Raw genomic sequence first — 22,592 nt, 5'->3', positions numbered from 1 at the left:
GGGTCGCAGTTCCCTGTCTAATACGTCTCTTTACAGAAGTTGATTGTACTTTTCCCTAGGAGCGAAACATATACATGACCTCTATAGCTTGGAACGTTCCGCAAATCAGAATGGGGGGAAGGGGAACAAAAATCTCATGATCCTAGGGACCATCAGCCAATCCTTTGCCGGGATTTGGCGGCATCTGGTGGCCGACTCCAGAGGTATAAACCTCACCCAGAGAACTTTCTGGAAAGCTAACCGAGTGCGTATCTGCCTGCAGAAGGGCACTGTGTGTGGAGATTGGGACAAAAAGGTAAGAGAGCCTCAGCCTCCACAGAAATTGGGTGTCCCTAGCAGAGAGTAAGCCTGTCATATGTAGATATACTCACCAGAAAATATATTTGTGCCAGGAAAATTCTACGCAACTGGGGAAGGGGGAGAGGGAGAGGGAGGATACTAAGGAAGTTGAAAGAAGCCGCCCCTTGGAGCTGCTAATGTGAGAATGGGAGGGTTTGGCTCTTAACCACTGGAGGGGCTGGGAATTAGAACAGATTAGGGCACAGAGCAAAACATAGGAAGAAAGTGTATTTTTAGGGCCTAAAATCGGGTAAGACCAACGTATTTTTAATAGTGCCCCTTTATTTGTATTAATGGTCGCCTTAATTATTTTCCTGCACATTAGAACGGACGGTTTTAAACATAATACAGAAGTAGAAAACCTGTATAGAGCAAGCCACCCCACCCAACCCCGCCCCCCACCATCGCGTGCGCGCGCGGCATGTCTCTCACCACTCTCAACGCCAGGGGCGCACGCCTGCGCACACCCACCACTTCAGGCGCCACGTGGGCTGGTGCGCGATCACGCCCAAACTTCGAGACCCCACGAGCTAGTTCGCGCACTTGCATCCGGGTCTTAATGCCTTGAGCCCGTGAAATTCACTACCCCTACTCGCACACGCCCATCAAAATTCCCACTGCGCCTTTTTTTCCTCCCGCTCCAAGAATTGCGCAACAGGCCCGGGGGCGTGGTCCTAACTTTGACCTCGCGCTTCCCCACTCGCTGGAACCTGAGCTCATTTCCGCCTATCCTATTTCCGCAGGCCACGTAGACACTTCCTTTCCCAGTGGAGGCTGGGGGGGGGCGGTGAAGGGGGAGACGCAAACCCATAATCCCTCCCTGTGCGGGGGTGGGTAGACAGAGAAAAAAAAAAAAAAACTCTGGTCAGGGGAACTCTGGGTCGTGAAAATAGGCCACGTGAATATTCTGCCCTATAGACTTATGACCCAACCGATGTCGCGCTTTTGGAGGGCGGGCTAAGGACCTAAGAGGGCAAACGTCATTGGCTGAAATCCTCAGTAGAGGCGAAAGATGATTGGTTTGTTTTAGGCCTTAACGGTGAAGACACCGGTTGCTAGCACCCGCCTTTACTGCGGCGAAGTGTCATTGCTGACGTGAGGGCGGTCGTCCAATCATTTTGGTATGGAACATTCTAAAACTTAGACAAGACGATTGTGATTGGTTGAAGGGCATACACCCGCCTCCAGGGTGACGTGTCTGCCTATGGATATCAGTTGCCAGAGAAACCTGGCTTTACTATGGCGGTTGGAGGAACGGCAGTGATCACACGTCGTCTGCTGGGAAGAACTGGATTCTCGTTTCAGGTTTCGGGGTGGGGGTGGGGAGAAAGGGTCTATGATTTCCTCTTTTCGTCGTGTATAGATAGATTAGCTAGTGACTTCACAATCAGGCAGAGCTGGATTCAAATTCTTGCTCGCCAACGCCCTGCTTGGGCAAGGCTCCTGTTCTTTCTGTGTCTCGGTTTCCATGTTTGTAAAATGGTGATAATAATAGTATCTGCCTCAGAGACGTGTACTGTATAATAGTGCGGATAAGGCACGTAATAGGAAGCCTGGCTTCTGAAGATATTAGCTATTGTTATGGAAATAACTATTCGCATAACAGAATAAGAAAAATTAAAAATTGTGTGAATTTGCTCATTATAGTGCCTTTTCTGTCCATTAACATCTTCCTTAGGGGGAAAAAAAGGAATATAAAAGCGATATATTAATCTTTACTGATGAAACAATTTGCTGTTTGGGAATTGCCTAAAAATAGCAGAGATTGGAATTTTCCCATATTGAAAAGTTAAAATGGGGGTGGGGGGGCTAGAGATGGAGAAGGAGAACGAGCTATAGATAAACCTCATGCGTTAAGAAGGCCTTGTTTGGATCCTGAATCGAACACCCAACTGTAAAAATCTGATAAAGATGCATCGGGAAAATTTGAAAACGGATCCGATATTTCGTGCTTTTTTAGGGAATTGATACTAATTTTTTAGGCATTATAGTGGTATCGTGGTTTTGTTTTTCAATTGTCATTTTTTATAGAGACATACGAAAATACTTACGGATTAAATAATATGTCTGGGCTTGGCTTCAAAATACGTTGATGACTAGGATTTGCTTCAAAATCTCAGCGGTAGGGGGAAATAGGGAGGGGTATAGATGAAACAAAATTGACCTAAGTTAATAATCATTAAAGCTAAATGACAGGTTTTGGGTTCTTTATATTAATTTGTTTTTCTTGGTATATTTTTGAAATTTTCTGTAATAAAATACACAAGTCAGCTATTCCATGAGCTGAAAAGGGGGGAGCAGTGGGTGGGGTTATAGATGAAACAAGATGGCCTTCAGTTGGTAATTGTTGAAGCTGCATGATGGATTCCTGTTGGTTTGTAATACTATTTCGTTCATGTTTTTATCCATTTGAAATTTTTCTCAATAAAAATGGATCTCACAGATCCATTCGTCAGAAATTATATGAATATTCAATAAATTTGAAAATAGATCAACAAGAAAGGAAAAAGAAGCACATATATATTATTTATCATCTTTAGGTCCTTTATGTATGATAAGATTGTGCTGGCTGATGGAGAAGAAAATCATCATCTCATATCTTTTTATTTTATATCTTTTCCTGTCCTTTTGTATGACCTTCTAGGTCACCGTCAGAAAAGCTAAGTTTGCTCTACAGTAGGGATCAGGAGATCTGATCCTGATTGCAGAACCGTCCCTGATTACAGAATCTTGGGTAAGTTCTTCCCTTCTGGCCTCAGTTCTCAAACAAGATAACACCACATAACCTTCCTAACTACCCAGGGATATTTTGAAGATTAATAAGTGCTGTAATTCTGAGAAGGGAAGGTTAGAGCTAAATTCATTGGTGTTTTCAATATAGAAAGTGCATTAGCAGCAGAAGGCTGTATGATCTTACATCCCTTGAAAAATGAAACTGCAATTGATATCCTGTGGGAGAGCCACAGATCCATATATTATATTGTTTTGTTTGGAGCATCCCATGTGCTGCATAGTTTAGTGATTTAGAGCAAATACTGGCTTCTTAAATTTAAGTCCTGGCTATGCCACTTAACTGTGTGATCATAGGCAAGATCATTACTTCATTTTATTTCTAATTTTCCTCATAAATAAAAGCTAAGATAAAAATAGTTCCTGCTTCATAGGATTGTTGAGGGCATTATACATAAAGTACCAGGACGGTGCCTAACACATACAAGTGCTTGCTTTAATAATAATTATGGCTCTTAATCCCAATACATCCACACATATTTACACATGCTTTCAAAAGCAACAGACAATCCCTTTTTGGAATTGTAAAAAAAAAAAAAAAAATTTAATACTGTTGGTTTCTCATTTTCCAGCAGCAGCACTTATCACTAGAACTGAATTTTTTAATTATGACTTCTGGCTTGTCCTAACAATCTAAAAGGTTTTAAGTATATTCATCCTGTTTATTAATGAGGAAATTTCCAAGAACTATAATTTTAGCTAATAGATCAAACTATATTCAGTCTGTTAACACTTGTATTATATTCGTTCCTCCTTTGTCTCAGACTTTTTTTAAAAAACCTGTATATAAAAGAAACATTTCAAGATCCAAAAGAGAAAATTTATATTGATGTAACTTAACATGGTATATGTGCATTTAAAGGTTTATTCCAGCAAACTGTAGTAGATGTTATTCACACTTATTTGTGACAGACACATACACAAAAGGTGGTAGCATTTGGATTCCCAAATGGCCCACTTGCTTGCATGCGGAGATAAATGAAGGTATTTCAGTCTTTTTGACAGCTATATTTTCGTCATTATAATTTTCTTCCGTCTGAAAGCTAGGTTCCAGAGGAGGGCACTGCCCTAGTGGAAGAGATGCATTAGATGGGTAGATACACAATCCCTTTGCATGAGGCCATTTAGAGAATGATTACCAGCTAAAGGTAGGGAGGTAGGCTGTTGGACCAATAGGAGCTCAGAGAAAGAAAGGGCCAGTATGGCCTGAAACAGAAAGCTTCGAGAAGGAAAAGGACCTTGACCTGGGTCTCTGAGGATGGGCAGAATTAGAGGGAGGGAGGGAGGGAGCCCAGTCTGAATAGTATGCCTACAGAGTGTACAATGTACAGTGATGATTAATTGAAAATTCAAGCTGTATGTGGGATCCATGAATAAGAATAGATCAGAAAGTCAGCATGAATTTTAAATATACATATTTTATTATAAATTTTAATCACATAATTGGTATGTGACTACAACCTCCTTATAAAAAGTGTAAGAGAAAGCTCAGTTTCCTTTCCTTACCATCTCCAATTCTTTCACTCTCTAACTTAGAGTTAACCACTCTTACCAGATTGCTCTATTTCCTTCTAAATCACTAGATTGATGTACCTGTCTAAAAAATGTATATGGATATATATATAAAGTATTGTTTTGTGTTTTTCTTTATGCAAATACAGTGTTCCACTATAGGAATTGTTTTGCAACTGGCTTATTTTTATTCAAGAAATGATTTTAGATTTTTTTTTTTCTTTTGTGGAGACAGAGTCTCACTTTTTTGCCCTCGGTAGAGTGCCGTGGCGTCACGTAGCTCACAACAACCTCCAACTCCTGGGCTTAGGTGATTCTCTTGCCTCAGCCTCCCCAGTAGCTGGGATTACAGGCGCCTTCCACAACACCCAGCTATTTTTTTGTTGTTGTTGCAGTTTGGCCGGGGCTGGGTTTGAACCCGCCAATCTCAGTATATGGGGCCGGCACCCACCCACTGGGCCACAGGTGCCGCCCGATTTTAGCTGTTTTTTGTGTCCCTTCATAGAATTCTAATTCCTTACTCAGTGGCTTCCTTTAACTAGCATAATAGTCCACATTATGAAAATACCACATTTTATTTTGTCAGATCACTACTAAGGCCTTTTGGTTGACAGCTGCAACCAAAAAATACTCCATCAGGCAGTATTGGTGGCCATTTACAAAGGTTATTCTGGGGCATTGTTTTTTCAACCTTATGTTATCTCACAGTTCACTTGCACTTGTAGTTAAATTTGCATATCATACTTAAATTATGTTTTTATTTTCATCTTTTTTTTTTTTTTTTTTTTTGCATTTTTTTGGCCTGGGCTGGGTTTGAACCTATCACCTCTGGCATATGGGGCCGGCGCCCTACTCCTTTGAGCCACAGGCGCTGCCCAAATTATGTTGATCAAAAAAGAATATACAGGGCAGTGCCTGTGGCTCAAGGAGTAGGGTGCCGGTCCCATATGCCGGAGGTGGTGGGTTCAAACCCAGCCCTGGCCAAAAACCACAGGAAAAAAAAAAAAAAGAATATACAAATATATTTACTATTCTTTGTTCTTTCAAAAACAATATAATGATCTCCAAACATTTTGGTGGGATACCAGTTGAAAATAATTTTTCTAGGGCAACATGTATTTATTTCAAGTGTGATGATTAAGTCAATGTGATGCTGGTGAGAACAGTCAGACATGACTTGTGACACTGTAACAGATGGCCTACAGACAGTGATACCTTTAAAAATTACCTAATAAAAGACCCATATACTTCTTGGAATTTGTAAGGATATAAAACAGCATTTCAAATCAGTGGCGAAAGGATGGACTCTTCAATAATGAATATTAGGAAAAGGGTTAGTGTATATTTTGGGAAAACTGTAAAGATACCAAGAAATAATATAGAAAGGCAATTTTTATATTATTGGTTTGGGAGCATTTTCCCTAAGTATGACATAAAGGGGGAAATTGACAGATCCGTCTGTGATACTGGAATATATAGAAACACACTTAAATGGGAAAAAAAGATTTCCAACCTGGAAAAAACTAATAATTAATAGAAAACAGTAAGAAGCCTTGAACAACCTAATGGAAGAGGGAACAAATATTCATATAAGGAGTGGCGCCTGTGGCTGAAAGGAGTAGGGTGCCGGCCTCATATACCAGAGGTGGTGGGTTCAAACCCAGCCCTGGTCAAAAACTTCATATAAGAAAAGATATATGACCAATGAAATTATGAAAAATGCTCAGTATCACAAATTCAAATGAAAATATCATTACATGTTATATTGGGCCTCTAAGAAACTTTTTCCAAAAAAAAAAAAGTTTACCCAGTGTTTTTGAAGGTGTAGAAGAATGAACTTTCACTTTTTTGAGGGGAGTACAAGTTAAAATAGGTATTTCTGAGGTGGATTTGGCTCTATCTCTTCAAAGTTGTAATAAGAAACTCCTTTCACTGAATAGTTCCTTTTGGAATTTATCCTTCAGAGATACTTAACCTAATGGTCTAGTCTAATATATCTATACAGTGATGTGTATTACAGCATTTTTGTAATAATGAAATGTTAGAAACAACTTCATTAACATGAGAAAGGTTAAATTATGGTATTTAACAGATTATCGAATGGTATAGATATTTAAAAAGAAGTGAGTACATACTGACATTAAAAGATGTGCTTGGCTCAGTGCCTGTGGCTCAAGCGGCTAAGGCACCAGCCACATACACCTGAGCCTGCGGGTTCAAATCCAACCTGGGGCTGCCAAACAACAATGACTGCTGCAACCAAAAAATAGCTGGGCATTGTGGCAGGCGCCTGTAGTCCCACCCCACCCTCTGCCTTGGGAGGCAGAGGCAGGGGAATCACTTGAGCCCAGGAGTTAGAGGTTGCTGTGAGCTGTGATGCCAGGGCAACAGCTTGAGGCTCTGTCTCAAAAAAGAAAAAAAGGGCGGCACCTGTGGCTCAGTGAGTAGGGCGCCGGCCCCATATGCCGAGGGTGGCGGGTTCAAACCCAGCCCCGGCCAAACTGCAACAAAAAATAGCCGGGCGTTATGGCGGGCGCCTGTAGTCCCAGCTGCTTGGGAGGCTGAGGCAAGAGAATCGCGGAAGCCCAAGAGTTAGAGGTTGCTGTGAGCCGTGTGACGCCACGGCACTCTACCGAGGGCGGTACAGTGAGACTCTGTCTCTACAAAAAAGAAATAAAATAAAAACAAAGATTTCCAGGGGTCCTCAAATAAAAAAAAAAAAAATGTGCTCATTATAAGTAAGGATAGCAAGGTGCAGAGCAATTTGTCTCACTGTTGTCAAATTAAGTAAAGGCATGTTATATACATATATACATAACATGCTGAGTTTTAAAGTGTTTGTATGAATATGTACTGCAAAAGATTTGAATGCATACACACTCCTTCAGAAGATACTCCTGGCATGGGAGGGTGGTAAGGGAACAACGCCCGCATCTTTATTTAGATTGGTTTTTATAGGCATACAAAGGAAATGATACCACAAAATTTAATTACTTGGGAAAGAATATAGATTGTCAGTACATAACATAGCAAATTCTAGATGGATTAAGGAATTAAAATATGAAATTCATAAAATGTCTTAAGTTTTAAGCATAAAATGGAAGGAAAAGCTATGCAACTAATCATATAAAATGTTTAAAATCTTAACACTGAAATAACACCCTATGGGAAATATTTGGCAAAAAAATGAAATCATTAAGAACCAACTATAAATAAATGGCAAAGGAAAGAGCTGAGGGCGGCGCCTGTGGCTCAGTCGGTAAGGCGCCGGCCCCATATACCGAGGGTGGCGGGTTCAAACCCAGCCCCGGCCAAACTGCACCCAAAAAATAGCCGGGCGTTGTGGCGGGCGCCTGTAGTCCCAGCTACTCGGGAGGCTGAGGCAAGAGAATCGCTTAAGCCCAGGAGTTGGAGGTTGCTGTGAGCTGTGTGAGGCCATGGCACTCTACCGAGGGCCATAAAGTGAGACTCTCTCTACAAAAAAAAAAAAGGAAAGAAGGGCAGCGCCTGTGGCTCAAGGAGTAGGGCGCCGGTCCCATATGCCGGAGGTGGCGGGTTCAAACCCAGCCCTGGCCAAAAAAAACCACAAAAAAAAAAAAAAAAAGGAAAGAGCTGAAATATAAATGGCAAGTTAACACGTTTTTGAAAAAAAAATTTTGAGACAGTCCTGAACTGTTGCCCAGTCTACAGTGCCATGGTGTCAGCCTAGCTTATAGCAACTTCAAACTCCTGGGTTGAAGTGATCCTCCTGCCTCATCCTCCCTAGTAGCTGGAATTACAGCCACCATCTATAACACCTGGCTATTTTTTTTTTTTATTTTATAGGAGAGGAGGTTTCTACTCTTGTTCAGGCTGGTCTTGAACTCAAGGAATCCTCCTGCCTCAGCCTCCCAGAATGCTACAGTTAACAGTCATTAGCCACAGTGCCCAACCCCATTTTTGAAATGTTAAAAACATTTCTAGTAAAGAAATACAAACCACACCTAAAATATGTCTTTCTTACCAAATTTACAAATAAAATGTATCCCAGTGCTGACCAGAGCATGCGGCATGATAAACATTTTTACCTGCTGCCTATGAGATTAGAAATAATTGATATAACGTGTGGGGGCTAATTTGACATGTTAAGAACCTTAAAAGTGGACTACTTGACCCATTAAATCTGCTTCTGAGAGTCTTAACATTAATAGGAAATGAGAGCCAAAAATGTCTTAATTGGTTATTAAAGAATAAATGGGAGAGGGCGGCGCCTGTGGCTCAAGGAGTAGGGTGCCGGTCCCATATGCCGGAGGTGGCGAGTTCAAACCCAGCCCTGGCCAAAAAACCAAAAAAAAAAAAAAAAAAAAAGAATAAATGGGAGGAACATGCCAGATATTTCTAGAGTAGTTAAGTAAGCTAAGGTATGCCCATTTGAAGTACTATCATTTAACTCAAAATGGCTGCATAATACAGCCTTAGCATGGGAAAATGGTTCTAATAATTTTAGTTTTTTATTTTTTGTCTTTTTTCTTTTTTTTTTTAGACAGTCTAACTTTGTCACCCCCGCCCTTTAGAGTGCCGTGGCCATGGCACCAGAGCTCACAGCAAACTCCCTGCTGTTTTTAGAGGTGGGGAGTCTGCCTGTAGCTCATGCTGGTCTTGAACTCAGTGAGCTCAGGTGATCCTCCCAGAGTGCTAGGACTACAGGCATGAGTGAGTCACTGTACCTATAATAGTAACTTTTTTGTTGTTGTTGCAGTTTGGCCAGGTCCCCATCTTTTTTTTTTTTTTTTTTTGAGACAGTCTCACTTTGTCACCCTCGGTAGAGTGCTGTGATATCCTAGCTAACAGCAACCTCAAACTCTTGGGCTCAAGTGATTCTCTTCCCTCACCCTCCCTAATAGCTGGGACTAACAGGCGCCCACCACAACAAGCCCAGCTATTTTTTGTTTTGTTTTGTTTTAGCAGGCCCAGGCTGGGTTCAAACCCACCAGCCCTAGTGCATGTGACCAGCTCCCTAACCACTTGGCTACAGGCACCCAGCCCTTTTTTTTTTTTTTTTTTTTTTGAGATGGAGTCTCACTCTTGTTCAGGCTGATCTGGACCTCGTGAGCTCAGGCAGTCCACCTGCCTCGGCTTCCCAGAGAGCTAGAATTACAGGTGTGCACCTGGCAATAGGGACCTAAGTACTGCTGTGAAAGATGAAAACTGAAATGAATTATGCAATTCCAATGCATGAAACATTTAAATAACTAAATCTTACTTTAAAGAGTACTAATGTCAGTTTCATACGGTATTAGAGATGGGAGAGACACTGCTAGGTAGTTGAACTTTTTTTTTTTTTTTTTTGAGACAGTTTCACTTTGTCACACTCAGTAGAGTGCTTTGACATCATAGCTCACAGCAACCTCAAGCTCTTGGGCTCAAGTGACTGTTTTGCCTCAGCCTCCCAACTAGCTGGGACTATAGGCGCCCGCTACAACACCCAGCTATTTTTAGAGGTGGGGTCTCACTCAGGCTCAGGCTGGTCTCGAACTCATGAGCTCAAGCAATCCACCTGCCTCGGGCTCCCAGAGTGCTAGGATTACAGGCATGAACCACGGCACCTGGCCTGAGAACATTTTTTAAAGAAGTGATGGGACTTGACTTTCCTGGTATGTGGATGGGGGACGGAAAGAAAATTTAAGAGCAAGAGTAGGTAGATAGTAAGTAAACATTTCTGTTTTGTAACTTAGAAGGTTTAAACAGCTCAAAAATTATATGTGATGCCACCTTGTTAAATGAATGCACAGCATGTGTGTCACGGGTCCATGGACCAAGGTTATTGTTGGGGGGAGAGGCTGGAGATCAGAAACACGGTGACAATAATAAAGCTATCCATGAACTTGTAAGTAGGAGGCAGATGTCAGAAGAAAGGTGTATTCCTTTTCTTTTAATGTCTGGCTTCCCTGGACTCCGGGTAGTAGTGATTACTTGCTTGATGTGTATGATACCCAAGTGAAAATAAAAGTTGCTGAGGCAGTTTATTTTTTTTAAAGACAGTCTCTGTTGCCCTTGGCAGAGTGCTGTGGTGTCATAGCTCACGGCAACCTCAAATTCTTGGGCTGAAGCAATCCTCTTGCCTCAGTTTTTCATTTTTAATAGAGATGGGGTCTCGCTCATGTTGGTCTCAAAGTCCTGAGCTCAAGAAATCCACCAGCCTCAGCCTCCTAGGGTGCTAGGATTAAAGGTGTGAGCCACCGCACCCTCTGTTGCTGAAGTAATTTAGTCTACTTCACAGGCCTTAACTAATGGTGCGGGTATTTTTCTGTTGTAATAAACAGTTCTTTAGAATAAATGTTTCACTCATCTTTGGACTTCGTGTGAATGATAAAAAAAATCTAGAGCATGATTAAACACCCACTGTAATGAGGACCGGATAGATTTTTTTTTTTTTTTTTTTTTTGAGACAGTTTCACTCTGTTGCCCTGGGTAGAGTGCCATGGTGTCACAGCTCACAGCCACCTCAAATTCTTCGGCTCAAATAATCCTCTTACTTCAGCCTCCTGAGTAGTGGGGACTACAGTTGCTCACCACCACACCTGGCTAGTTTTTCTATTTTTAGTAAAGACAGGGTCTCATTGAGGCTAGTCTGGAAGTGCAGAGCTCAAGGGATCCACCTGCCTCCATCTCTCAAAGTGGTAGGATTATAGGCATAAGCCTCCGTGCCCAGCCCAGATAGAATTCTTTTTTGTAGTTTTTTAAAGTATGAATATGTGCAGTCAATGCTAAGGATACATAGTATGTTCAGCTATCATTCTCAAATTTATCCTCACTAAGGGAATTGTCTATGACCAGTGTGGCTTCCAAAATAGTATTTATCCATCCTAGCTCTACTTTTGTGTTTTGCACAGTCTGGCTCTGAGCCATCTTTTGTTTAGTTGATGTTTTAACTAATAACCCTTTGCTTTGTGTAACTTCTGCAATCTATGAACCCTAAGATGCAGTTTCTGGATGTTAGTAGTGCACGTTGAGCATTGCCCATCTAAAATGCACCAAAATCCAAAACTTTTTGAGTGTGCCTAACATGATGTCAGATGTGGAAAATTCCCCATCTGACCTCATGTGATGGGTACATAAAAATTATGAATAAGGGCAGTGCCCATTGCTCAGTGGGTAGGGCACCGGCCACGTACACCGAGGCTGGTGGGTTCGAACCTGGCTGGACCTGGTCAGCTAAAGCAACAATGACAGCTACAACAACAACAAAAAAAAAGAGCCGGGTGTTGTGGTGGGTTCCTGTAGTCCCAGCTACTTAGGAGGCTGAGGCAAGAGAATTGCTTAAGCCCAAGAGTTTGAGGTTGCTGCAAGCTGTGATGCTACGGCACTCTACCTAGGGTGACATGGTGAGATTCTGTCTCGAAAAAAAAAATTATGAATAAGGTATATGGGAAACATGAATTTCATGTTTAGATTCGGTTTGCACCACCAGATACCTCATTATGTATGTGCAAATATTCTGAAATCCGTAACCGTTCTGGTCTCAGGCATTTCAGATGAGGGATACTCAGCCTGTATTAACTAAATTCCATAATATCCCCAGGTATTGTATCCACTTCTGTCCTGGTCGCAACAAATTCCTTTTTCTTTGAAGAAACTTTTTTTTTTTTTTTTTTTGAAACAGTCTCACTTAGTTGCCTTCATTAGAGTGCTGTGGCATCATAGTTCATAGCAACCTCAAACTCTTGGGCTCAAGCGATCCTCTTGCCTCAGCTTCCTGAGTAGCTGGAACTTCAGGCACCCAGCTATTTTTTTTTTTCCTCACTCTTGCTCGGGCTGGGGGTTGGTCTCGAACCCTGATCTCAGGCAATCTACCCACCTCTGCTTCTCAGACTGCTAGGATTACAGGTGTGAGCTACTACGCCCATCCTAGCTTTTTATTCTCTTCGGACCTCTCCAACTGATTGGATGAGGCCTGCCCACATGGGGGAGGCAATCTGCTTTACTTAGTTGGCTTTTTCTTTTCTTTTTTTTTTTTTTTTTTTTTTTTTGAGACAGAGTCTCATTATGTTATCCTCGGTAGAGTGCTATGGTGTGACAGCTCACAGCAACCTCAAACTCTTGGGCTTAAGTGATTCTCTTGCCTCAGCCTCCCAAGTTGCTGGGACTACAAGGACCACCACACAGATTTTGATGCTCTTTGAAGACTGATTTTGTCCTTTATTTTCTGCTCCAAGCTTTGAACCCTTTCAGGATGTTCTTTGCTTAGTGAAAGTACTAGACTTCCCACTCAGGCTTTCCTGATTCAGGTCTCTAATTTTTAAACATTTCTTAGCTCTGGGACAGGTGCAGTGGCTAATGCCTGTAATCTCTACACTCAGGGAGGCTGAGGTGGGTGGATCCCTGAGCTCAGGAGTTCCAGACCAGCCTGAGCCAGATCGAGACCCCCATCTCTAAAAATAGCCAGGCATTGTGGCAGGCACCTGTAGTCGCAGCTACTTGGGAGGCTGAGGCAAGAGAATCACTTGAGTCCATGAGTTTGAGGTTGCTGTAAGCTATGATGCCACGGCACTCTATGACAAAGTGACACTGTCTCAAAAGAAAATAGCCTGGCGTTGTTGTTGGGTACCTGTAGTCCCAGCTATCTGGGAGGCTGAGGCAAGAGGATTGCTTGAGGCACTCTACCGAGGGTGACAAAATGCAACTCTGTCTCAAAAAGTTTTTTTCTTTTCTCTGATTTCTCCCTCAGGGCTTTTCTGACACCTGCCTACCTAGTCTTAAGAGCTAGGGGAGTGGCCGTTGGGCCTTTTATGTGGGTGAAAGTTGTAGTTACTAGAGAAACCTGGATAAGACTGGTCTACCATCATCTCATTCTCAGAGGTTACCCTGATTTTAACAGACCATAATTTGTCTAGATATTTCCCTACCCATTTATACACACCTATTTATAAGACACATAGATGAGATCACACTTCTTAAGAATTGTCTGAAACTGATGCTTATTTCTCTACCTATGCCACCTATCCCTTTGGGATCTTGTAGTATTATGCCACCTGCCTATTTACCTAACAATATACATAAAACATCTTGCCATGTCAGTACATACCCTGTTTCCCCGAAAATAAGACAGTGTCTTATATTAAGGTGTATTCCCAAAGATGCGCTAGGTCTTATTTTCGGGGAAACAGGGTAGATCTCTGTTTAATTTGAATATTCATCTACAGTGTATATTATGTAATGTATTATTTCCCTATTGAGGAATATGTAGGTGTTTCCAGTTTTTCAACATTACAAATACCCTACAATGAACATTTTTATATCAGTGTTCATATGTGCAGATATTCCTGCAAGGTGCTCTGCTAGCAGATACCTTACATCAATGTATGAAATTCTTTTTTTTTTTTTTGTAGAGACAGAGTCTCACTGTACCGCCCTTGGTAGAGTGCCGTGGCGTCACCCGGCTCACAGCAACCTCTAACTCCTGGGCTTACGCGATTCTCTTGCCTCAGCCTCCCGAGTAGCTGGGACTACAGGCGCCTGCCACAACGCCCGGCTATTTTTTTGTTGCAGTTTGGCCGGGGCTGGGCTTGAACCCGCCACCCTCGGCATATGGGGCCGGCGCCCTACCCGCTGAGCCACAGGTGCCGCCCTCAATGTATGAAATTCTTAAAAGAACAAGTGGGGACTGTGGTTAAATTTGCCATAATCCAGATAAGAAAAAGAAGCTAAAAAATAGCTTATATGTCTTTCTCAGGGTCTCACAACTTCTAAGTGGTGGAGACTTATTGAAATAGAGACCTAACAACAGAACTGATGTATTTTCTCTGATAGCATTACTACATATTTTTTTTTTATGAATATGAGAGTATATACGATGAGGTTATATTGTTTGCATTTGTGAATTCCAAGTTGTGGTTGCGATCTTCACCCAGGAAGGATGCCATTTGTTTGTATTTTCTTAGATGATTTCACAAAAGTTCATCTTCATTGCAGATACTTGGCTTTTCTTTCTAGGTTGTGTTTCCTACTTCATCCTTCCAGACCATCCCAGAAGACCTGTAAGATTCCATCTGGGAAATCACTAGCAGTTCTTAGAAGGGAAAGAAGGAGGATTGTGTAAGTCAAAGGAATTGTTTCATCTGTCACAACATAATAATAATAGAAGGATATATGCATTCTTAGAGCCCTCCCTGCTACATTTTACATTGTAGATTGTCCCTTACTCTTCTCTCAACTACATTGGCTTCCAAAGTAGCGTTCTCCTAATTCTCCTTAACATTTTTGTTTCATTTGTGCACTTTTTCTTTGCTCACCCCCTAAATATCTTTCTTCTTAGGTTTTCCAGAAATCCATACTTGAAACTCTTCCTCTATTCTCCCCAAGTGATTGTGTTAGGGAACTTCCACTGCCAGCTATATGATGGTTACTCTCAGATCTCCATTTCTGACTCTGTCCTCTCACCTGAGCTTTTAGGTCCTATATTTAACTGGCCACTTCTCATGCAATGGGTTCAGTACCAAACTTCTCTGCCTGCTAATCCATTTCCTCCTTCTGTACATGTAGTCTAAATTGATGATAAAGCTAATAACCTAAAATTACCCATCCTCAAAACCTGGGAGTCATTACTAACTTCTCCCTCACTAGTTTTTTACCTCCCCCAACAAACCATCACCAAAGGTGGTATTATAAAGGCTGGATGCAGTGGCTCACACCTGTAATCCTAGCACTCTGGGAGGCCCAGGCAGGTGAATTGCCTGAACTCCCGTGTTAGAGGCCAGCCTGAGCAAGAGCAAGACCCCATCTCTAAAACTAGCTGAGCTTGTGGCAGGCCCCTATAGTGCCAATCTACTCAGGAGGCTGAGGCAAGAGAATCACTGGAGCCCAAGAGTTTGAGGTTGCTGTGAGCTGTGACATCATGACACTACCAAGAGCAACAGAGTGAGACTGTCTCAAAAAAAAAAAAAAAAAGGCAGAAGGCAGTGTTATGTACCATTTCTTGTCTGTTCTCAAAATATTCCTTGTCTATAAATGCCATATTAACATTGTTATTTTCTAACTGTCACTTCAGATACTTGAATCCCTAGGACCTACCATATTATCTGTCCCAATGCAGATATGCAATAATGTATAATGACTAACTAGATTAATAGATAGATGAATTAGCTATGTTCTATCATTTTATTGCAAATTCCAAACTAACCCTTAAAAATCAGTGCTTTTATTCGTTAATTACCTGGGCATGAAATTGCAGAGCCCACTTTAACTCCTTGGTCTCCTTCATTTACTGTGTTCTTCAAAAGTTCTGTAAGGCTGGGTGAGGTGGCTTACGCCTGTAATCCTAGCACTCTGGGAGGCTGAGGCGAGTGGATTGCCTGAACTCACAGGTTTGAGACCAGCCTGAGCCAGAGTGAGACCTTGGCTCTAAAAATAGCCGGACATTGGGCGGCGCCTGTGGCTCAGTCGGTAAGGCTCTGGCCCCATATACCGAGGGTGGCGGGTTCAAACCTGGCCCGGGCTGAACTGCAACCGAAAAATAGCTGGGCGTTGTGGCGGGCGCCTGTAGTCCCAGCTACTCGGGAGGCTGAGGCAAGAGGGAGGCTGAGGCAAGAGAATCGCTTAAGCCCAGGAGTTGGAGGTTGCTGTGAGCTGTGTGATGCCATGGCACTCTACCAAGGGCCATAAAGTGAGACTCTGTCTCTACAAAAAAAAAAAAAAATAGCTGGACATTGTGGTGGGAGCCTGTAGTTCTAGCTATTCAGGAGGCTGAGGCAAGAGAATCACTTGAGCCCAAGATGGGGGTTGCTATGAGCTACGATGCCGCAGCACTCTACCAAGGACGACAAAGTGAAACTCTGTCTCAATTAAAAAGAAAACAATACAAGTTCTGTATTCTTCAGTTTCTCTTATCACCCTAGTTCAGGCCTATCTAGACTTACACAAGCCTGTGGCTCAGTGAGTAGGGCGCTGGCCCCATATGCCGAGGGTGGTGGGTTCAAACCCAGCCCCGGCCAAACTGCAACAGAAAAATAGCCGGGCGTTGTGGCGGGCGCCTGTAGTCCCAGCTGCTCGGGAGGCTGAGGCAAGAGAATCGCGTAAGCCCAAGAGTTAGAGGTTGCTGTGAGCCGTGTGATGCCACGGCACTCTACCCGAGGGCAGTACAGTGAGACTCTGTCTCTACAAAAAAAAAATAAAAAAAAAAAAAAAAAAAAGAATCTTTACTGTTACTCATTGTGCCCCCAGTTAACTAAATTAATCTTCCCTGTTTCATTTTGTCTTTTCTCCTATTCATAAGTCTTGAATTTCAACTCTGCTACCTTTTATGGTTTCTTTCCCGTTTAATTCCTCCTTTCTCTGAAATTACATTCCTATCTTTTGAGGCACATCAAAAAGCTAATTTATGGGGTTCAGAGCCCATAGCACAGTGGTTACGGTGCCAGCCACATGCACCAAGGCTGGCGGCTTTGAATCCGGCCTGGGCCAGCAAAACAACAATGACAACTACAACAAAAAAATAGCTGAGCTTTGCGGTGGGCACCTGTAGTCCCAACTACTTGGGAGGCTGAGGCAAGAGAATCGCTTAAGCCCAAGAGTTAGAGGTTGCTGTGAAATGTGACGCCATGGCACTCTACCAAGGGTGACATAATGAAACTCTGTCTCAAAAAAAAATCTGTGGACAGTCCTGTTAAGTGGTTGGGTGGGATAAGAGTCCTGAGTAGTAGTGAGGATCAGAGAGGGGAAGGAGACAAAAGAAAATCACTTATAAAGGCCCCTGAAATAGCCAGGGGTGGTGGCTCACACCTGTAATCTTAGCACTCTGGGAGGCCCAGGCGGGTGGATAGCTTGAGCTCACAGGTTTGAGAGCAGCCTGAGCAAAAAGCAAGACCCCATCTCTACTAAAAATAGGAAAACTGAGGCAAGAAGATCACTTGAGCCCATAAGTTGAAGGTTGCTGTGAGCTATGATGCCACAATACTCTACCCAGGATGACAGCTTGAGACTGTCTCAACAAAAAAGAAAAAAAAGGCCCCTAAAGTAAGATTTGAAATACAGATTCCAAGAGATTTAGAGTGTATTCTGTTTTAATGTACCTTTATGAAGCATAGTTTAAGATCACTGTAGAAAACAACCAAGTAAAATACTTTATATATTACAGTGGTTGGAATAAAAACAGGGTTGAATGAGTTCCAGAAAGCAGGGTTCTCAAACTCGTGGACAACAATCTGCAGAAGAAGACAACTTCAAAAAGCCAACTAGAAGCAACATGCAGAGAAGTAAGATGAGAGGGGCTTCCTCTGGAAAGAAGACAGCTGCTCCGCAGCAGAAAAATCTTGAGCCAGCTCTCCCAGGAAGATGGGGAGGTCGCTCTGCAGAGACCCCCCCTTCAGGATCTGCTAGGAAGACAAGAAAGAACAAACAGAAGACTCCTGGAAATGGAGATGGTGGCAGTACCAGCGAAGCACCTCAGCCTCCACGGAAGAAAAGGGCCCGGGCGGATCCAACTGTTGAAAGTGAAGAAGCATTTAAGAATAGAATGGAAGTTAAAGTGAAGATTCCTGAAGAATTAAAACCATGGCTTGTCGAGGACTGGGACTTGGTTACCAGGCAGAAGCAACTTTTCCAACTTCCTGCAAAGAAGAACGTGGATGCAGTTCTTGAAGAGTATGCTAATTGTAAGCGGTCGCAGGGCAATGTTGATAATAAGGAATATGCAGTTAATGAAGTCGTGGGAGGAATAAAAGAATATTTCAATGTGATGTTGGGCACTCAGCTGCTCTACAAGTTTGAGAGGCCCCAGTATGCTGAAATTCTCTTGGCTCACCCTGATGCACCAATGTCCCAGGTTTATGGAGCGCCTCACCTACTGAGATTATTTGTAAGAATTGGAGCAATGTTGGCCTATACACCTCTTGATGAGAAAAGCCTTGCATTGTTGTTGGGCTATTTGCATGATTTCCTAAAATATCTGGCAAAGAATTCTGCATCTCTGTTTACTGCCAGTGATTACAAAGTGGCTTCTGCTGAGTACCACCGCAAAGCCCTGTGAGGGTCTACTGACCACTCACTGTTTTGAGTCTGGTATCTGTAAACACTTTTTGTTCTTAGTCCTTTTCTTGTATAATTGATGTTCTTTAAAGTTGTTAATGTATAACAGGGCTTCTGTTTTGGTTTGTTTCCTGTTCTGTTTTAAACAGAAAATAAAAGGAGTGAAGCTCCTTTTCTTGTTTCAAAGTTGCTACCAGTGTATGCAGTAATTAGACAAAGATGAAACATTCAGTAGAACATTTTATTGCCTAGTTGACAACATTGCTTGAATGCTGGTGGTTCTATCCCTTTGACACTACACAGTTTTCTAATATGTGTTAATGCTACGTGAAAAAACGCCCTGATTCCTAGTGCCAAAGGTTCGACTTGATGTATATACCCGAAAACCCATGCATTTGTGCTCTTTTTTTTTTTATGGTGCTTGAAGTAAAACAGCCCATCCTCTGCAAGTCCATCTATGTTGTTCCTTAGGCATTCTATCTTTGCTCAAAATGTTGAAGGATGGTGATTTGTTTCATGGTTTTTGTATTTGAGTCTATTGCACGTTCTAACATGATAGAGGCAATGCATTATTGTGTAGCCACGGTTTTCTGGAGAAGTTGATATTTTAGGAATTGTATTTCAGATCTTAAATAAAATTTGTTTCTAAATTTCAAAGCAAGTCATTTGCAGTGTGCCTTTTATATTTTGAGGCTGACAAACTCAGCAGGCTCAGGAAAGATCAAGGTGGTATAGAAGAGAACAGTTCTGACTCCCAAGTGAAAGAATTCTTTTTTCTATTGTGTGTGGCAGCCAGAAGTATGCCCTGCCAGGCCAGTACTCCACGGGTTCCCTCTCAGTGCAGCTTGTCAGGGTGGATTGCTTTCTAGCACACTTGGAAGAGCCAGTTTTGGTCCTGATGCTCCATGCCCCTGTGTATTTGGCAGGTATAGTCTGGCCTTTAGTGAGTACTATAACAGTCATGTAGCTTTTCTTTCCCACCAGACAAAGCATGGAAGCATGACCTTAGATATTACATCTATCAGAAATACTTGTAGATTTTGGCCAAAGATGGAAGACATTCCTAGTTCCAGCAGATGTCACATTCTGTTTCTTTGTTTTTTTTTTTTTTTTTTTTTTTTTTACATTATGTTTTTATAATCCCTTAGATGTAACACTGGGAATCTTGGAGTAAGGAGTGCCTGGAGGAGAGGTATGATGTTGAATGCCAATGCTTACAACCCCATCTTACTTGGAAATTTCCCTATTAAATCAAGTTTGTTTGTTTGTTTTTTCCATGATAGCATTTACTGTGTCTTTAGCCAAAATATACATATATATGTAGATGTATATTCTATGGTTATTTTAGAAATTTTGGAAAATACAGTAAGGACAAATATGGAAATAAGAATTCCTAGCATCTGTCAGACTTCCAGCAAGAAATAAATGTAACTCAAACTGGATGATTTCAGGAGTTTAAAGAATGTTTTCCAGGTTCTCAGCAGAGGGATAGTGTCATGGTGTGTATTGTTACCTCTGGCTACCATAACAAAGTACCACACATTGGGTGGCTTAAACAACAGAAATTTATTTTCTCACAGTTCTGGAGGCTTAGAAGTGAGATCAAGGTGTTGGCAGAGCTGGTTTCTTGAAGGCCTTTCTCTGGGTTGTACATGGCCGTCTCCTCCCCTTGGGTCTTCACATGGTCTTTTCCTCTGTACCTGTCTGTGCCTTGATCTCTCGTAAGGACACCATAAGGACACCAGTCATTGGATTAGGACCCACAGCAATTAACATTTTGGCTTTAAGACCCTATTTCCAAGTACAGTCACATTCTGAGGCACTGAGAGTTAGGAATTCAGCATATGAATGGGGAGGGGTCAGTTCAGGACTTAACACGGTATTACTACCCCTAGGGGTGGGAAATGGGGGAGCGGGGTATTACTGGAGTTGGTATATAGCTGTGTGGAAAGAGCCACCTCATAGCAGCTGTGATCTTCAGGATGCAGTCAACTCACCGCAACTCTGAAGAAAGAAAATTGAATGAGGGGGAATGAATACCTGACCTTCCTCTTTTCCCTTCTGTTCGCTAGAAGGTGGGTATTTCCCTTTGGCCAAACTGGAAGCCAGAGGGCAAAAAAGACCTTTGATGTAGTCTATATCATTAAGCCTGGGGGATACAAAACAGAGAGGAAAGACCATGGGGGATAGCTAGCGCACACACAAATCCTGAAATAACCATAGTAAATTCTTTGCCATAAATTTTTGCAATTACACATATGCATATATATTTGTAATAAAGATCCCACAACTTTTTTTTTTTTTTTTTTTTTTTTTTTTTTACAAAATGGGATCCGATTATATGTATGGTTCTCTAGGTATATTTATTCCCAAACTGATAAAGGAAGTTCAAGGCTGGGTTCAGTGGCTCACGCCTATAATCCCAGGACTTGGGAGGCCAAGGCAGGTGGATTGCCTGAGCTCACAAGTTCAAGACCAACATGAAGCAGAGTGAGACCTCATTTCTAAAAATAGCTTGGCATTGTGGCAAGCCCCTGTAGTCCCAACTACTTGGGAGGCTAAGGCAAGAGAATGGCTTAAGCCCAGGAGTTTGAGGTTGCTGTGACCTGTGACGCCACAGCACTCTACTAAGAGTGACAAGGTGAGACTGTTTCAAAAGGAAGTTCAAGCCTAATAAAACCACTTTCTTTTCAAATGACTTAAAATGTGAAAATAGGAAAATTCTGAAAAAGAAAATAGAGGAGTTGCCACATAGTAAAATTCATTTTTAAATGGTACTCTAAAATTGAAGTTTACTTGGGACAACAGAATAGATGAGAGGAACAGGATGGAAATACTTGCAGGTGTGTATTTAATTTATTACATATGTTAGGAGAAACATTTGAATAAATAGTAAAAGAGTGGGATAGTCAAAATATTTGGGGGGAATGTTAGATTTTTTTGTATTATGCTTTATTCCAAAGTACATTCCAAATGGATTGAAGATTTACATTTGATAAATGAAACCATAGATTATTTACTTAAAATGGAGATTTTATGATCTTGGCTCAGAGAAGACCTTTCTAAATATTAGATTATTGGCAGAATGCCTATAGGAAAAGCTGCATAGATTTGAATATTTAATATTTAAAATAAAAATAAAATATTTAAAAACTTTATAACAGGCTTGGTGCCTATAGCTCAATCAGCTAGGGCGTCAGCCACATACGCTTGAGGTGGCAGGTTCGAGCCCAGCCCAGGTCTGCCAAACAGCAATGACAATTACAGCCAAAAAAATAGCCAGGCATTGTGGCGGGTGCCTGTAGTCCCAGCTGCTTGGGAGGCTGAGGCAGGAGAATCGCTTAAGCCCAAAAGAGTAAGAGGTTGCTGTGAGCTGTGACGCCACAGCACTCTATGGAGGGCGACATAGTGAGACTGTCTCAAAAAAAAACAACTTTATAACAAAACATGAAGTCATTAGGCATGCAACAGTGAAAGATAGGATAATCATAACAAATATATAATATGTAAAAAACAAATAGTTAATGTCCTTAAAATGTTAAGTATTTTTACAAGTTATAAGAGACTAGGGAAATGAGCCATAAGGTACAAATAACTTAAAAGAATTGCAAATTGCAAGTAAATATAAAATAGGGTCATTTACCCTAAGCATAAATGCTCAATGAAATATTTCCTAACACTATTGTCATCTCCCTCTTGGAATGGGTGCTAGTAACATATTTATCTGAACATGCCCTTTAGGTGTCTAGTCAGTATATTATTAGAGTAGTAGAAATCAGTCTAGGTTGTAGGCTGGCTGCTTTGTGACTGTCACACCCTAGTGTGATGACTAGACATTATGTGTCAATTATTCTTCCTTAAATTCAGGTCTGTTCTGGTTAAGGAGTAGACAGGGACCAGTGTAAAGAAGGAAGGGTTTTTTCATGCCTGTAATTCCAGCCCTCTGGGAG

The 22,592-nt window shown here is 41.8% G+C and overlaps 2 protein-coding genes across 6 annotated transcripts in view; one reads left to right on the top strand and one right to left on the bottom strand.

The window, feature by feature from the left end:
* The window catches only part of TMEM31 (transmembrane protein 31), a 28,896-nt gene extending 27,764 nt beyond the window's left edge, over positions 1–1,132 (bottom strand). For both annotated transcript variants that reach the window (XM_053581244.1, XM_053581243.1), the window contains exon 1: positions 772–1,132. In XM_053581244.1, coding sequence (XP_053437219.1) covers positions 772–888 — 117 coding nt within the window. In that variant the 5' untranslated portion in view covers positions 889–1,132. The remainder of the gene's footprint in view (positions 1–771) is intronic.
* MORF4L2 (mortality factor 4 like 2) lies at positions 165–19,303 on the top strand. 4 transcript variants are annotated; one of them, XM_053581236.1, is made up of 4 exons: positions 175–295; positions 2,984–3,073; positions 14,614–14,715; positions 17,753–19,303. In XM_053581236.1, the coding sequence occupies exon 4, from the start codon at positions 17,777–17,779 to the stop codon at positions 18,641–18,643; it is 867 nt and encodes a 288-aa protein (XP_053437211.1). In that variant the 5' UTR covers positions 175–295; positions 2,984–3,073; positions 14,614–14,715; positions 17,753–17,776; the 3' UTR covers positions 18,644–19,303. The 4 variants fall into 4 exon arrangements, with proteins under 4 accessions (XP_053437213.1, XP_053437211.1, XP_053437210.1 ...); XM_053581235.1 differs by lacking the exon at positions 175–295 and adding an exon at positions 1,372–1,644; XM_053581238.1 differs by lacking the exon at positions 14,614–14,715 and having other exon boundaries at positions 165–295.
* Positions 19,304–22,592: the final 3,289 nt, after the last annotated feature.

This window comes from Nycticebus coucang, chromosome X, assembly GCF_027406575.1.
Source record: "Nycticebus coucang isolate mNycCou1 chromosome X, mNycCou1.pri, whole genome shotgun sequence".
NCBI lineage: Eukaryota > Metazoa > Chordata > Mammalia > Primates > Lorisidae > Nycticebus > Nycticebus coucang.
The sequence above is the reverse complement of the archived record's forward strand: the minus strand, read 5'-3'. Positions and strand labels throughout refer to the sequence as shown.